The 16109-nt window shown below is 35.4% G+C and overlaps 3 protein-coding genes across 5 annotated transcripts; all 3 read left to right on the top strand.

Moving 5' to 3' along the window:
- Nucleotides 1–2032: 2032 nt before the first annotated feature.
- On the top strand, nucleotides 2033–7703 carry LOC127258218 (probable cadmium/zinc-transporting ATPase HMA1, chloroplastic). The gene is made up of 12 exons (XM_051284987.1): nucleotides 2033–2637; nucleotides 2718–3053; nucleotides 3488–3634; nucleotides 4414–4609; nucleotides 4962–5074; nucleotides 5385–5620; nucleotides 5895–6000; nucleotides 6356–6523; nucleotides 6647–6863; nucleotides 6944–7131; nucleotides 7193–7279; nucleotides 7346–7703. The coding sequence occupies exons 1-12, from the start codon at nucleotides 2182–2184 to the stop codon at nucleotides 7526–7528; spliced, it is 2433 nt and encodes an 810-aa protein (XP_051140944.1). The 5' UTR covers nucleotides 2033–2181; the 3' UTR covers nucleotides 7529–7703.
- A 672-nt stretch (nucleotides 7704–8375) lies between these two features.
- Nucleotides 8376–10322, top strand: LOC127258122 (putative oxidoreductase TDA3). Of its 2 annotated transcripts, none has more exons than XM_051284801.1 (4): nucleotides 8376–9344; nucleotides 9474–9846; nucleotides 10006–10088; nucleotides 10174–10322. In XM_051284801.1, the coding sequence occupies exons 1-3, from the start codon at nucleotides 8426–8428 to the stop codon at nucleotides 10037–10039; spliced, it is 1326 nt and encodes a 441-aa protein (XP_051140758.1). In that variant the 5' UTR covers nucleotides 8376–8425; the 3' UTR covers nucleotides 10040–10088; nucleotides 10174–10322. The 2 variants fall into 2 exon arrangements, with proteins under 2 accessions (XP_051140758.1, XP_051140759.1); XM_051284802.1 differs by having other exon boundaries at nucleotides 10159–10303.
- A 62-nt stretch (nucleotides 10323–10384) lies between these two features.
- Nucleotides 10385–12328, top strand: LOC127258123 (ADP-ribosylation factor 1-like). Of its 2 annotated transcripts, none has more exons than XM_051284803.1 (6): nucleotides 10385–10947; nucleotides 11016–11086; nucleotides 11160–11309; nucleotides 11401–11519; nucleotides 11928–12009; nucleotides 12121–12328. In XM_051284803.1, the coding sequence occupies exons 1-6, from the start codon at nucleotides 10800–10802 to the stop codon at nucleotides 12124–12126; spliced, it is 576 nt and encodes a 191-aa protein (XP_051140760.1). In that variant the 5' UTR covers nucleotides 10385–10799; the 3' UTR covers nucleotides 12127–12328. The 2 variants fall into 2 exon arrangements, with proteins under 2 accessions (XP_051140760.1, XP_051140761.1); XM_051284804.1 differs by having other exon boundaries at nucleotides 11190–11309.
- Nucleotides 12329–16109: the final 3781 nt, after the last annotated feature.

Raw genomic sequence — 16109 nt, forward strand, 5'->3', positions numbered from 1 at the left:
TCTCCCATTGTGTTCGCCAAATTGTTGATGCAAATTTTCAACAATAAAAAGTAAAATCCGAAAATAGAGATTATCTTCGAATTTGATAAAATAAATGCCTGAGATTAAGAATCCCTAAGCATCATACGATACATAAATAAAATAGAAAAAATAAATACTACAAACTGTAAAAGTAAAATGGTGATCCCCAAAACAAATTCCACTGAATTTGATGTCGATTGAAGATGACTTTCCAGAATAGATCCAGATATTTAAATAGTCCCTAAAGAAACGTTTTGGAACCGTCATCTGTTCGGTTACAGCAACCGCCGTCAACCGCTCACTAATTTCTCCTCCATTAACACGTGTTTTAACTGTTTTACCAACCGCTCCCACCAGTCACAGAACCCAACTGGCTCAACCGACCGCCTCTGGGCACCTTACCTCCTTAAATGGACGGCTGGTCCCGAACGACTATTCAACCGACCAGCATACTTTAGACAGACTGCAGGCCGATCGACTGCCTCGAAAAACCCCTTAGCCACTCGATGGGCCCAGAGACGGGCTCACATCGGTCGCCCAATCAAGCAACCACCATCCAGTCCCTTCAAACGGCTGAACAACCGTTCGTCCAGACGATTCATTGGTCGCCCAGTTAAGCGACTGAACTACTGTCTGACCAAATGACCGGCCAATCGATTAGACGATTAACAGGTCGCTTAATTAAGCGACCAATTAACAGACATTTCTTCGCCCGACCAATTAACAGACGTTTCCTATTGTCCGACCTCCGTGTCTGTCATCTTATCTTTCTTTGCCTGACCTTATCTTGTCCGCTTGCTCGACCTCCTTATCGGCCGTCTCATCCTTCTTCGCCCGACTTTATTTTGTCCGACCTCCGTATCATCCGTGTCATCCTCCTTTGCCCGACTTCATCTTGTCCGACCTCCGTATTGGCCGTCTCATCCTCTTTTGCCCGACTTCATTTAAGACCCTGCTACCATTATCAGGTCATTCTCGAAAACCCTTCACATTGATTTTTTTCTTACTCAACCATTATAATTATTAAAAAGATATTTAAATTGATTATTACTCCCTCCGTCCCATGTAATATGGGTCTATTACTGTAGACACGGAAATTTAGGTAAAGTATAATTAGTAAGTAATTAAGAAGTGTATTAGTAAAAATAATTATTATTTAGTAAAAATAATTATAGATTAAAATTAAGATAAGTAAATAGTTTAATTAAAATTAAGAAAATTATAAAATTTAAAATGCGATTAAAGTACATAATTATATTTCTAAAAATAGAAAGAATAAGTTACGTGGGAGGGACGAAAATAGAAATAGGGACAAATTATATAGAACGGAGGGAATATTATTTTGCAATTCAATACTAAAACATCAAAATTTAATCATTTTTATATTTCAAAATAAATTTAAATAATTTTATTGACTTATATATATAGTAATTAAATAATTTGAATACTGAGGATCAACATAATTAGGTTAGAATATGAAACACGACCAAATTGGACAATGAGCCCAACATGAATATATTGATTCTGTAAAGTTTATGTTAAAACTAATATGGCCGTTCTAATTAATTAATTTTAATTTTAATTAAATAAAAATCATCAAAAAAATTTATTACTCTCTCTCCATCTCATATTTATCCATTTACATTTTATCCAAAATTTTAAAAATATTATTATTGTAATGTACTATATAGTATGATATAAAAGATAATGATATTTGTTTAATATATTATAAATTAAAATTATATTTTTAAGATCACGTAGATATTACAGTTATTTAAAAAAAAAAGAAGAATGGATAGATGGTAAGCCAGATAGAGTAATACAATACTGAATGATTGTAGATTAAAAATCTCTGTCTTTTTAAAAATGATGGATTACGTGAAAAAGCGTTGTTGGACACTTGTCTAAAATCGCCAATTAATGTTCAGCGACTTCGGTGGGGGCAAATTGGGGATTTCGCTCGAGGATGCGTACTGTTACTGTTGAGCTTGAGATGAGCACATGGTGTGCTGACATGACACCATTGTAGCCACACGCCTCCACGCTCCTTCTCCGTCCCCACGCTGCTCTGCTTCAATCCCTGGCCAAGACTCTGATCGCTTCGCTTCTTCTTCAGACATCGAATCAATGGCTTGAAACCTCAATTTTTTGTTTTCAATCATGGAATCCCTCAATCTTCCGGCGTTGCCGAGGTTGCCATCGAACCTTCAGACGAGAAAACTCAGATTCGCAATCAATCCAAGTTTCGCACGCCATAGAAGCCCCACGCTGTTGATCTCCCTTCGTGTTGTGTCCAGTTTACGCACTTTTAAATGCTCCGGCGTCTCCCACGACCATGTTCATGTCCACGGCCATGGCCACCACCATCACGACCATCATGGTCACAGCCATGGCGGGAGTAATTCCCCCTCGACGAAGTATCAGGAGGCTTTCCTTAGTTTTTCCGAGGCTGTGAAGTGGACTGACCTGGCGAACTTCCTGAGGGAGCATTTGGAGCTCTGCTGCACTGCGGCGGTTCTCTTTTTGGCCGCGGCAGCTTGTCCCTACTTTCTCCCCAAGCCCGCCGCCAAACCTCTACAGCAAGCTTTCATTGTCATTGCCTTCCCTTTAGTTGGGGTAATTAGCATCAGACGAACTACTTAACGAGATTTTCCTTAACGAGAAACTTCATTTCTCTGTATTGTTCATTGGTGCAGGTTTCAGCGTCGTTTGACGCTGCAATGGAAATTTTGGGTGGTAAAATAAACATTCATGTTCTAATGGCGTTGGCTGCCTTTGCATCGCTATTTATGGGGAATGCCTTAGAAGGTGGATTGCTTTTAGCCATGTTTAATTTGGCTCATATTGCGGAAGAGTACTTTACCAGCAGGTCTAGAATTGATGTCAAGGAATTGAAAGAGAATCACCCTGAATTTGCACTTGTGTTGGATGTGGAGGATGGGAATTCACTGAGTTTTACTGATTTGAAGTACCACAAAGTTCCTGTAAATGATCTTGAAGTTGGATCTTACATATTGGTCAGAGCTGGCGAGGTCTGTGCTTTTAGATCCACGTCGTGTCAATCTATGTTGTGATTTCCTTTCCTGAACATTGGAAAATTATGTGAAGTTGTAGCTTACAGTTTATTGTAATTTGACTCGATAACTAGAATGTGATAACCATGCCTTTCAGATTCTTGGTTTTATGATATTTTGTGGGCATCCATTTTATCGATTTCAAGTTACAGGCTCATCGTGTTCTTGCGTGTTGCTAGAAGCTATATCAGATGAAATGTGTCTTAAGAATTAATGGCCAATTAATAAATTGGAACTAGTGAAGTTGTGGAGATGTTAGGCATGTAATGTGTTCTGTTGCAGAATGACTACTAGTTTGTTGATTTGAAGTGCACGACTTCACTACGTTTCACATGGACATAAGCTTATGTATAAATATGTGACCTGTTTACTGCAATCTTTATCTTGTACAGTCTGTGCCGGTTGATTGTGAAGTCTTTCAAGGTCGATCAACTATCACCATAGAGCACCTGACTGGGGAAGTCAAGCCTGTGGAGAGGGGAGTTGGAGACAGTATTCCCGGTGGTGCTAGGAATCTAGATGGTATGATGATTGTCAAGGTATGCTTGCTATTTTTACCAAGCTATTTTCGGAATTTATTTTTTCTTGATTTATTGTACTAATAAAGAAATTATACACTAACAATTAGTAAATGTTTGTACAAAAATTTCTAAACCCTATTGATTTGTTCTGCCACTCAAAATACATCATTATCTTTTGGGTTTCAGTTATTTGAGTGTAATAGCTTTGTTTTCTATTGCTGTTATATTTGAGTTTTTTAAGTTATTTAACTACTACCCTTGAGTAATATGATTGATTAGATGTGACAATGAGTATTTGTTTCAGCAGTGTTTCCTGCCCCCATTCAACATCAGATCTACACAGATTGTCTATGTGTATATATATATATATAATGAATATTGACTTTCAAGTGAATCTTCTCCTTTTGAAATATGCATTTTGACCCCGAAAATAGCAGTTAACTAAGCTTTCTTACACAATACTGCTGCAGAACGAAATTTGATAAGTTTGGATGAATTTCTTCAATCTAGTGGTAGAGCAGCCACCAAATGATGCAAAGGGAGGGTTATTGTTATAAAAGTATTCAAGAGATATTGAATAATTTCATGACTTTTGGAGTAATTTATGAGATGATGTATTGGTGGTTTCTGGATATAATGCAGATTAATTGGACTTCATTTCAGATTACATGATTATTGTAGAAATAATAAAATGAAAATTATGCCCTACTAACAACATTCCATCTTTTTTGCATTATTTTACATATGTTTTGTTAAGCTCTCAATCATTCTTTCCTAAGTTCCAAGGATCAATTTAGGCCAAAAAGGCGTGGAATGAGTCGATGCTAAGCAGAATCGTCCAACTGACTGAAGAAGCTCAACAGAGTAAACCAAAGCTTCAAAGATGGCTGGATAAGTTTGGTGAACAGTACAGCAAAGCAGTTATTATTTTATCTGCATCCATTGCATTGTTGGGGCCAGTGCTCTTTAAGTGGCCATTTTTCAGTACACCAGGTATGGCATGGGGCGTTTTTCTGAGCATCTTATTATTTTCTTGATCGTCATCCTAATGTTGTGTATGCCATTTCATCTGGAACTTGTGTCTACAAAAATACTACAGCTTGATAAATTTTGGGAGAGACAAAATCTGATTAGTAGACAGTAGAAAAAGATGACAAAGAACCATGCGTCGTTATCAACAGACTTGAAGTTGAGGAGTCCCTTCTCGAAAAAGTTTATGCTGTTTCTCTGGATTTTATGCTAACTTGTCTAGATGTATATGTGAAACAATTTGCATTTTCTGGTGGCTATTGATGTTGATATATAATGGATTTGTGGGCATCAGTAATTTTCTTTTATTCTCTAGTTTGCAGAGGATCAATTTACCGGGCATTAGGGCTGATGGTAGCTGCATCCCCATGTGCACTGGCGGTGGCACCATTGGCGTATGCAACAGCAATTAGTGCTTGTGCAAGAAAGGTATTTGTAAATTACAAGTGTTTAATAGAATTGAGCTGTGTTACATAGCTTATATTAACTCAATTGTCATATATGTATGTGATTGGTTTCAAGCCAGTTGATATCTGACTGCTGGCACCCATACATGCCTATAGAAATGATTTCTGCCTATAATATCAACGAGTGCATATGTATAAAATCAGATACAAAATCCTGAATTTCAAGAATAATTTTTTTCCAAATTCTTAATTAAAGCAGATGAGTTTTCCTTGAAACTTTGTGCTCCTACTTGTTTGCTTCTTGATTGTCGCAACATTTCTTTTTCATACAGGGAATTTTGCTTAAAGGAGGACATGTCCTAGATGCTCTAGCTTCTTGCCATCACATTGCATTTGATAAAACAGGCACATTGACAACTGGGGAATTCATTTGTAAAGCAATTGAACCAATACATGGTCATGATAGCAATGAGAAACAAATTGCTTCTTGTTGTGTACCCACCTGCGAAAAAGAAGCACTTGCTGTTGCTGCTGCTATGGAAAAGGGAACCACCCACCCTATTGGCAGGTTGCTTATCTGTAGCTTATATGCTTCCCTTAGCATAACTCCCCAACTTTGATATTCCTCACTGTAGAATGGTATCATACTGCAGTGTAGAAACCTACTTAAGCTCGTATTAGTTTTTAAATAAAGCACGTAATGGTTCCTTGACCAGACTATCCTTTTAATTTTCTACGAAAACTACATCTTGCCAACTAATATTTAGTGAACTGTGTCATTGATTTTGATTTAGTTCAGACATTTCATGGTTTTGATGCAAAATCATATTTTCTTGGCTCAGAGCTGTTGTAGACCATAGCGTTGGAAAAGATCTCCCTCCAGTTCTGGTTGAAAGTTTTGAGAACCTCCCTGGTAGAGGACTTTTGGCCACAATATCTAGCATTGAGGTACTGAATTTTTATAAATTTCTAGAGTTTTATCAAGTAGTATTTAATATGGTGTGAATTTATGAAATCACTTTGCATAACATGAACTAAGGGTGTGTTTACTTTGTGGGAAAAAACCATTAGTATGTCTAGATTGTCATAAATATTGAAAAGCAGTGCCTTTGAGTTTCACCCTTATTCATCTTAAATGTTATCGGAACTTGCCTCCGTGACTCCGTCCATTGATAATCTTTAAACATGGCATCTCTATTCTGTTGTACATTTTGCACGAATGAACTATAAAGGAATTTTTTTTATGTCACTTGTGAATCACAACAATTCATGGATTTAAGTCCCTTGTTCTTGTTTGCTATAGCCAGGATTTGGAGGCGGTAAACCATTAAAGGCTTCAATCGGTTCTGTCGAGTACATCACCTCTCTTTTTGCATCAAATGACGAATCGAAGAAAGTCCAAGATGCCGTCAGCACTTCTTCTCATGGAAGAGACTTTGTTCGCGCTGCTCTTTCGGTCAATAATAAAAAGGTGAATGAATTACCGAAAACTGGACTTTTAATTCTTTTCCTCACTCTTAACAGTGAACCCAATCCAACAAAGTTGATAGCATAGCAATCATCTCTTAATTCTTTTTCTTACTCTTAATTACAGGTGACGCTCTTCCATTTTGAAGATAAGCCTCGAGCCGGTTCTCTGGAAGTTGTCAAGTCATTGCAAGAAGAAGGAAATCTTCGTGTCATGATGTTAACTGGAGACCATGAATCGAGCGCGTGGAGAGTAGCAAACGCCGTGGGCATCAAAGAAGTCCACTGCAGCCTCAAGCCAGAGGACAAACTCTATCATGTTACAAGCATTTCGCGAAACTCGGGTACTACTACTCCACACAATCTCCACACTAAATTGTCCTGTGGTTGCATCCTCGAGCATATACGGTTTGCTTTTCTGCAGGAGGCGGCCTTATAATGGTAGGCGATGGCATTAACGACGCTCCAGCCTTGGCCGCCGCCACTGTCGGCATTGTCCTGGCAGAGCGCGCCAGTGCAACCGCGATAGCCGTTGCTGATGTGCTGCTACTGCAAGACAACATTTCCGGGGTTCCCTTCTGCGTAGCTAAAGCTCGGCAAACTACTTCCTTGGTAGCTCTCTTAACTCCAATTTTGCGCCAACCTCTTCGACACTGATGCATTTTTATTTCAGGTTAAGCAAAACGTTGTGCTTGCATTGTCCAGCATCGCAATGGCCTCGCTCACTTCCGTGTTGGGGTTCCTACCCCTTTGGCTAACCGTAAGTCGATATTCATCTCCCATTATATTCGGTTTAGCGTTTGATCGTTATACATTGATGTTGCAGGTGCTTCTTCACGAAGGCGGGACGTTGCTCGTCTGCCTGAATTCCGTCCGCGCCCTGAATGCTCCGGCGTGGTCGTGGAGGCACGATCTTCTGCAACACATTGAAAAATTACGGTCCCTGATTATACCCGCTGGGGAACACGGCGACCATCGCCCCGGCACCATCCAAGCTGCACACCTTTGATGTAATGTTTACCCGCCTTGGCCCTTGCCTTTTATATTCAACTTTGAATATATGAAACTATAGCTTATGAGATTTGTTCTTGGAATTTCATTGAATCCAAGCTGTGGATATGAAATTAGATGATTTATTGAGAAAAATGCAGAGCTGAATTGATTGGAAATTGTTGCTTTACCAAGATGCCGTTGCAATGAAACATTCAGCCCTTATGACAACACATTCAATATGGATAGACAGTACATACATTATGGGTGTGTTTGTTTGGGGGTTTGGATTTTGAGTTGGGATTTGAATAGTAAAAATTTTGAATTTGAATAGTTGTATGATGTGATATAAATAGGGTTTGATGTGATGTTTTGAATGTAAAATTGATTTTTAGTATAATATAAAAAATGAAAAATAGGTGTTTGATTTGATATTTTTGGGGGGAAAAAATTGGATGAATAGTTGAAATTCACCAAAATCCTTCAAACAAACACACCAATATGTACTCAAATTATTTTTATTTTATGATCGAATTCGGGTGTATATGCTAGGTGATTTATTATTTAGCGGGATTTTTTTTTTCTTTAATATGATGTGGAAATTCCGAGCAAACCTTAGTTGGAAATATATATATTTTTATATAACGTAGTAATAAGAATAGTTTTCAAGACTAAGCAAATTACAATCACAATAAACAAACTATGTGTGACATCGAAAATTTGAGCTAATGATATTAGGATTACGAATTTATCTTCATATAAATTATTGCCGGACTATTTTTTATGGAAGACAATTATTTGTTTCTATAAATAGTAAGTAAAGATTTTAAAATAAAAACAGAAAGCTAAATATTATCAAGTGGATGCCCAAATCGGACACGTGTCAGCTCACGAGATAGGGAATCCGTTTTTGTAGATGGCGGTGCTGGTTACGACGTCGTTTCCGAATTTCACTCTGCCCCGACGGTTCCGGCGGAACAAATTTGGCCCGATTGAAATCTCCTCGATTCGCTGTTGCAGTTCATCATCAGCGCCGCCGCCTGCGACGATGGATGCTGGAACAACCTCCAAGAGAGTGGTGGTGTGCGGCGGAGGAATAATTGGTGTGTGCACCGCCTACTTCCTCTCGAAGAGAGGCGCCGCCGTCACTCTCGTCGAGAAATCTTCCATCGCCTGCGGCGCTTCCGGCAAGGCCGGCGGCTTCCTCGCCCTCGACTGGTGCGACGACGGACCGGTCTCCTCCCTCGCGCGCGCCAGCTTCAATCTCCACCGCACACTGGCCAGGGAGCTCAACGGCGCCGAATCGTACGGCTATCGTACTGTCAACACTCTCAGCCTTTCGATAACCGAAACGGCGTCGTCTCCATCGTCTTCTTCTTCAGCTCAATCGAACCGCAAATCGGGCTCCACCGTCCCATCCTGGGTCGACGGGGCGGCGAAAAACCCTAGGGAAATCGGAACCACAGCCACAACGGCGCAAGTGCACCCCCAATTGTTCACGCAGACGCTTCTGGCGAAGGCAGTGGAGGATTACAGATTGAAGGTTGTGATCGGGAAATTGGAGAGGGTGGAGGCGGTGGATGGGGAGGCCAAGGCGGTTGTTCTGGAGGACGGCGGAGTAATTGAGGCAGACGCCGTCGTTTTGGCCCTAGGTCCATGGACAGGGAAGTTTCCCCTTCTGAGCTCCATATTTAGGGTTTATGGCATAAAGGCTCACAGCATCGTTCTCGATCCCAAACCCGACGCCATGATTACACCCCATGCTTTGTTCCTTAGCTACTATCCTGCGCCGGGCCGGCCTCCATTAGACCCCGAAGTTTATCCCCGTCCCACAGGTTCCTCCATTTCCGAATCTTTTTTCTTCAGCACGGTTTAATATCAATCTGCTGTTTTGCTAAGTTCAATATGCTGAATTGATCATTTTTATTTACTGTTTTGTTCATCTCAATGTACTGAATTTGCAGGGGAGGTGTATATATGCGGGATGTCGGCGGAAGCCGACGTCCCCGACGACCCGGCGCAGGTGGTGCCGGCGCCGGAGTCAATTCAGGTGCTCAAGACCGTGGCGAAGAATGTGTCGAGCCATTTGGCCGAGGGTGAGGCGACATTGAAGGCCAAGCAAGCTTGCTTCCTGCCCTGCACAGACGACAGCATACCGGTCATCGGAGTAGTCCCGGGACTTAATGGATGCTATGTGGCCACCGGCCACAGCTGCTGGGGGATTTTGAATGGCCCCGCCACCGGCGCAGCCGTGTCGGAGCTTGTCCTTGATGGCCACGCCGGTATCGTTGATCTCGCCCAATTCAGCCCCGCCAGGTTCCTTCGGGCCCGAAAACGGTAGCAATTATCAGATGATTGTCGATTAAAGATCGTGTTTTTAATATTAATCCATCTTGCTCTTTAATTTTTAGAAAACTAGAGTTTAAATTAATTGTTATATCCTATAATAAACCAAAGGCTCCCATTGAAAGAGCAAGTCTTCTGCCAAAATCTTAGGGTCCAAAACCTTAGAATTTGTATAAATTTGTGACGTCGTATCGTGGAAGAAGACACACGACATGAGTGCATCGGCAAACACGGTACGTACGTACGAATACGATTTATCTTCCTCCATTGTTGTTGATCAATTGAAGGTTCATAAAAATGCAGTCATCTAATTTTCAGGTAAGCAATAACGCCGCTGCTGCTGGTGGCGACAAGAAAATGGAGACGACTGGAGATTGTACAGCGGCAGGGCCGGAGAAGAAGATTCAGCCAGCACCGACACCGGCAGCTGCCCCTAAAACGAGCGGCGGCATCTTGGTAAGTGCGGCTGCCTCCGTCACATCCACCCTCGAATCCGCCAAGAATGTCATTTCTGAGAAATAGACTTGTTAACTAATTTGCGATAATCTAAATCTGTAGTTGTCGTTGCCTGAGCTTTTTGTGAATGATCATCGAATGCCCTACGATGAATTTATCGGAGTCTTATTGAAAAATTATGCTTGTATGGCTCGACATGAGGATATTTCAAAAGGTTCAATTACATACAGTTAAAAATAAGCGTAGATTTGATGGACACGTAAAAAAGATCAATCTATAGCCGTTAGATCGAGTAGGAACTCGACCGGGAGAATCAGAATAAACTAGATCAATCGATCGATCGACACTTTATTCCAACTTAAGCATATTTCGCCTTTACTATCAAGAATCTGATTCTTCGACAACAATATACGAGCTTTAATCGAGACATTCTTAACTACTCCGATCTGCAACCTCGATGCCAAGAAAAGTCGACTCGTGTTGCAGCGATGGGCTCGGCGCTCTCCCGTTTCGTGAAAGTTCTCTTCGCCCGGCGCGAGATGAGGATACTAATGGTGGGACTCGACGCTGCCGGAAAAACCACCATACTTTACAAACTCAAGCTCGGGGATGTAATAACAACCATTCCGACCATCGGTATATATATATAACCCTCGATTATCGACTTTTCTGTTTTCTCGACTCTAATCGCGGATGATCGTCAGGCTTCAACGTCGAGACAGTCGAGTACAAGAACGTCAGCTTCACGGTGTGGGACGTGGGAGGCCAAGACAAGGTAATAGAGCGAGGTTTCTTGCGCTTGTTCCATAACCGATCTTTTTTTTTTTTAAGGTTGTTTGTACTAAAAGCGCGAGGAAGTTCCGGCGGTTGATCTGCAGATCCGGCCGTTGTGGCGACACTACTTTCAGAACACGCAAGGGATAATCTTCGTGGTCGATAGCAACGATAGGGAAAGGGTTACAGAAGCCCGGGACGAGCTCCATAGAATGCTGAGCGAGGTTTGACACGTAAATGATTCTGTCGATATGATATAATATGATATGATATGATTGAACTATAAATGAAAGTTCAAAACTATTCTTACGACAGGCTGAGCTGCGCGATGCGACGCTGCTCGTGTTTGCAAACAAAATGGATCTTCCGAATGCGATGAAAGTTCCGGAGATCACCGATATACTCGGCCTCCATTCTTTGCGCCATCGTCGTTGGTAACGATCGAATGCGTACTAATACACGTATATGTGCTTGTTGTAGTAATTTCGTGAATTAATACATTAATATTAAAGGTCTGTTTATCTACCCATGAGATCACCTGTCCCAAAAACACTCTATCCCCTATCCTCACATACATACATAGTGTGTATATATATACATGTGTATGTATAAAGGGTTATTTTATCCATACGCACGTGTATAGGATAGTAGGACAGGATTTCGTTCGGAATAGACGATTCCGTCTGATTTTTCTAAAGACTAATTTGATATGGTACTAATCATCGATTTTTTTAAAAAATTATGACATCAAATACTTATTTTTTAAATTTAAACTTCAAAATATTTTATTAAATACTATTTAAATTTAAATTATTATATTATATGTGTATGTATGTTTGTAGGTATATACAGGGTACATGTGCAACTTCAGGACAGGGGCTGTACGAAGGGTTAGATTGGCTTTCAAGTAATATTTCAACAAAGGTACCCTTCCAAAAACTATATGTATAAATAAATAAATAAAATAATTTTAAAAAGTTGATTAAAGTTTAAATGAATAATTTTTATTTATATTTATTTGTTGTTGCTTGGCAGGGTTAACTAAAAAGTGGAGATTTAAAGTTAAAGAAGGGTCTAAAGTCATCAAAAGATTGAGAGAAAAAGGTTTCTTAGTTGGAGAGTGAGTTAATTACTTTGGATTATTGCTATCATATGTACATCAATTTTTGTTCTATTTATGTGTGTTTGTTCGGTAGTTTGGATTTTGAGTTGGGATTTAAATAGTAAAAATTTTGAATTTAAATAGTTGTATGATGTGATATAAATAGGTGATAGTATAATATAAAAAATGAAAAATAGGTGTTTGATTTGATTTTCTTTTTGGAAAAAAATTGGATGAATAGTGGATTGGAAATCCAATCCTCCAAACAAACACACCCTTAATTTGCTCTCTCTCATTTTTATTCTTATTATTATTTTTAAAATTAAACGGCACCATAAGATTATTTATATTAGAAACAATTTGAAAGTTTTTAAAAAATAATTATTTTCTTTGTTTTAATTAAAAGTATATATTTGTTTAATAAAAAAATAATACTCCGAAACATATTATTTGTTTGTTTCGGGCACGATTGTTTAGGTAACATAAAATTAATAAATTATGATACTGTATTATTTTATTATTTTTTATACAAATAGTGTTATTGGTAGTTTAAAAAATATGAATTAATACATGTGATTAAAACAAAATTTAGAATATATGTTTAAATATTTTTAATTATATCTCAATAAAATATAGTGTATATAATACGGATTATCATTTCGTAAATAATAAAATTTATCTTATATAACAATATTTATTTATTGAGAAGAGATATAAATAATGAATTAGTAAAAAAATAGTATATATTTATAAGGGAATTCAACCTAAAGTTCACGCAGCTAACATGATTTTATCTATAATTCGGTCTTTAATGTCATTAGTAATAAAAAAATAGATTTATAAACGAAAATTTTTTATTATGAAACTAATATTTTCTTGTAGTGCGAAGTTTTGAGTGAGTTCTAGTTTAGGAATTTAATTAAATTTAAATTTATTAAGTATATTTAAAATAAAAAAAAATATTAAAAATAAAAATGGTCATTTGTTACGAAACAGACAAAAAAAAATACTATTATTTATATCGGAACGGAGAAAGTAATATGTGAAATGTATAAATATATTTTGACAAATTAGGATTATCGGTACGAAAAAATCGGCATCATATTAATTTTTATGACATAAGGAGTATTTTTTTATTTTATCAAATAATATCTTAATAAAAAATCTTTATTGAAATATTATTTTTTATTTAATCATAATTTTACTATATACCAATAAAACATCATCTAACTCCAACCAACTACAGATAAATAAACAAACAAACTCTGAAATTTTTTGTCACAAATATTGAAAGACCAGTTAAGTCATTATTATGTTAGTTCATAGAATTTGTTGTGCTTTGAAAACCAGCAATATTAATTACTCCCTCTGTCCCATGTAATATGAGTGTATTAACGTAGACACGTGAATTTAGGTATAATATAATTAGTAAGTAATTAAGAAGTATATTAATAAAAATAATTATAGATTAAAATTAAAATAAGTAAATAGTTTAATTAAAATTTAAAAAATTATAAAATTTAAAATGCGATTAAAGTGCATAATTATATTTCCAAAAATAAAAATGACAAGTTATGTGAGACGGATAAAAATAGAAAATAGGAACAAATTATGTGGGACGGAGAGAATACTAATTAATAAATAAATAAATGAATATTGATGGATTCCAGTTATAGTTATAGCTGTACCATTCTTGTTTACATATAAAATAAAACAATAATCCCTCTGTTTTAAAAGCATAGTCTTATTGTGTTGGAAACGTAATTTAAAAAATATTGATATTGTATTGGTAATTGGTAAAAAATAAGAATAAATGAATTTTTTGTCATTGTGAGTATATTAGTGTAAAAAGTAGTGGCAATTGTGTAATAATAATGAAAAAGTACAGATAGTTTTACGGTGATGTTGTTATTTATAGAAACGAGACTATTGTTTTGAAACGGACAAAAATAATAAACAAAATTATTGTATTGGATCCGAGGGAGTATCCCTTATTGTTCACATTTATATTTTTCATCATTAAAAAATAAAATAAAATAAAATAAATAGAACTTGTTACAATAATGAACAAATACAGTAGTACATAGGTTCAGGTTCTATTTATATGCATCTTTTTTTAAATTTTGAAACTATTTATTAGAAAAAAAATTTAAAAAAATAAAAAATAAAAAATGTAAGTTTAATAGTCTTTATTTTATCTTATAAAATATAAAAAAAATTATTATTTTCAAAACTTTAAAAACATTTATCTAAATGAAGCCGTACTTTTAATAAAAATATTTTAATATAAATGTCATTTTATAAAAAATAAGGATGTATTTGTTTTTACTTTTGTCAATAAAAATATATTTTCTTCACTGCAACTGCAGTTCAAAAAATATATTTTCTTCACTGCAACTGCAGTTCAAAAACTTTTTTAGTATTTTCATATGTTTTATACAAAGTTTAATATTGAAATTTTTTTTTTATTTAAATTACAAATATATCATAACATATACATTATTTTATACATAAAGACGGCGAAAATATCAAAAAATTTTACTCTTTCATTGACGAATTTATTTTTAATTTATTACAAAAACCTAAATGAGTACATTGATAGGAAACGAAGAGAATATTATTTATTTATATAACATATTAGTTTTTACAAAAATTTATATCAATATTTATTTTAAATTAATTTCAAACTATAATCAAATAAACTTTTAAATTTTATATAATAAAAATAAATAAATAAATAATATTAATTTATAAAAAATATTAAATTGAACTCCATATAAATTTATTTATTTATTTCGAAAATTATAAAAATAAATATTAGAAGTAAATAATACCTTGAAAAATTTTGTAAAAAATCGTTGGGAACTCACCTTGTAATTGAACTTGCAACCAAATAGATTTATTTTAAAGGTACCGAAACTTTCAAATTAAAATCAATATTATTCAACTGTTTTCAATAAGAAAATATTATTTTTCATAAAATATTACATAAAAATAATACTTAAATAAAAACTCAAATTTAATATTGTACTTCATTTTAAATCAATTTCAAACCACAATTAAATAAAAGTTGAATTTGAGTTGTTTATATGTATTTTTATTTAAATAATATTTGGTGAGACAAATAATACATTTATTGAAAATTACGAAAATAGCTTGGTAAAACAAAAAAACAAAAAACAAAAATTAGATAGAAAAAAACGCAAATGTGGCTGAATTTAAACAAATAAAAAATCCAGATTTTTAGAAAATTTCAAAAACAATAAATATTTGGCTTTTGATATGATTTTTTTATATAAAAATAATAATATTTCACGTGATATTTTATTAAAAAAAGAACTTTTTAATGAATTATTCCAAAAAAATTTAAAATATATTTTTAATATTTTCCCTGATAATATTCATATTTGTTTTTTTTATCAAAATTTTTATTTTATAGTAAACACTCATAAAACGAAAAAAATAGTTCAATTTTTTATCTTTTTTCCCTATATTCTAAAATATCTAAAACAAAAAAAAAAAAAAAGGTTATTGCAAGAATTAATGTGGTCACATAAAATTTGGAGGTCCCAATGAGTTTTGGAGTTGGTGCCTCTAACAAATGATTGTACCAATTTTCTCACCAAAATCTCTGCTCTATGGCCCCAATACATTATTCATTTATTACTTCTTTTGCACTTTGCCCTATCAACCTTTTTTTTTTTTTTTTTTTTTTATGTTTTAAAAATATTACACCTATTAAAAAATTTATCTATTAGTTAAAATATTATATTAAACATGCATTTATATTGTCTCACACATATATAAATGTCCCAATTCCGGGACATTACAAATTTAAGTTTTAGGCTTGAGGCAGAAATAAGTCTTTCTTTTGATTTGATTTTAAAAAAATTAGTTTGAATTTGATATTAAAATATGTTTA

This window comes from Andrographis paniculata, unplaced genomic scaffold (genome assembly GCF_009805555.1).
Source record: "Andrographis paniculata isolate CXL003 unplaced genomic scaffold, ASM980555v1 Contig59END, whole genome shotgun sequence".
NCBI lineage: Eukaryota > Viridiplantae > Streptophyta > Magnoliopsida > Lamiales > Acanthaceae > Andrographis > Andrographis paniculata.

Coding starts and splice junctions, on each gene's coding strand:
- LOC127258218 (XM_051284987.1), top strand. CDS start 2,182: ATGGAATCCCTCAATCTTCCGGCGTTGCCGAGGTTGCCATCGAACCTT. Junction 4,610..4,961: donor GCCATTTTTCAGTACACCAG/GTATGGCATGGG, acceptor TTTATTCTCTAG/TTTGCAGAGGATCAATTTAC. Junction 6,001..6,355: donor CCACAATATCTAGCATTGAG/GTACTGAATTTT, acceptor TGTTTGCTATAG/CCAGGATTTGGAGGCGGTAA.
- LOC127258122 (XM_051284801.1), top strand. CDS start 8,426: ATGGCGGTGCTGGTTACGACGTCGTTTCCGAATTTCACTCTGCCCCGA. Junction 9,345..9,473: donor AGTTTATCCCCGTCCCACAG/GTTCCTCCATTT, acceptor CTGAATTTGCAG/GGGAGGTGTATATATGCGGG. Junction 9,847..10,005: donor TTCCTTCGGGCCCGAAAACG/GTAGCAATTATC, acceptor CCAAAATCTTAG/GGTCCAAAACCTTAGAATTT.
- LOC127258123 (XM_051284803.1), top strand. CDS start 10,800: ATGGGCTCGGCGCTCTCCCGTTTCGTGAAAGTTCTCTTCGCCCGGCGC. Junction 10,948..11,015: donor AACAACCATTCCGACCATCG/GTATATATATAT, acceptor GATGATCGTCAG/GCTTCAACGTCGAGACAGTC. Junction 11,520..11,927: donor TCTTTGCGCCATCGTCGTTG/GTAACGATCGAA, acceptor GTATGTTTGTAG/GTATATACAGGGTACATGTG.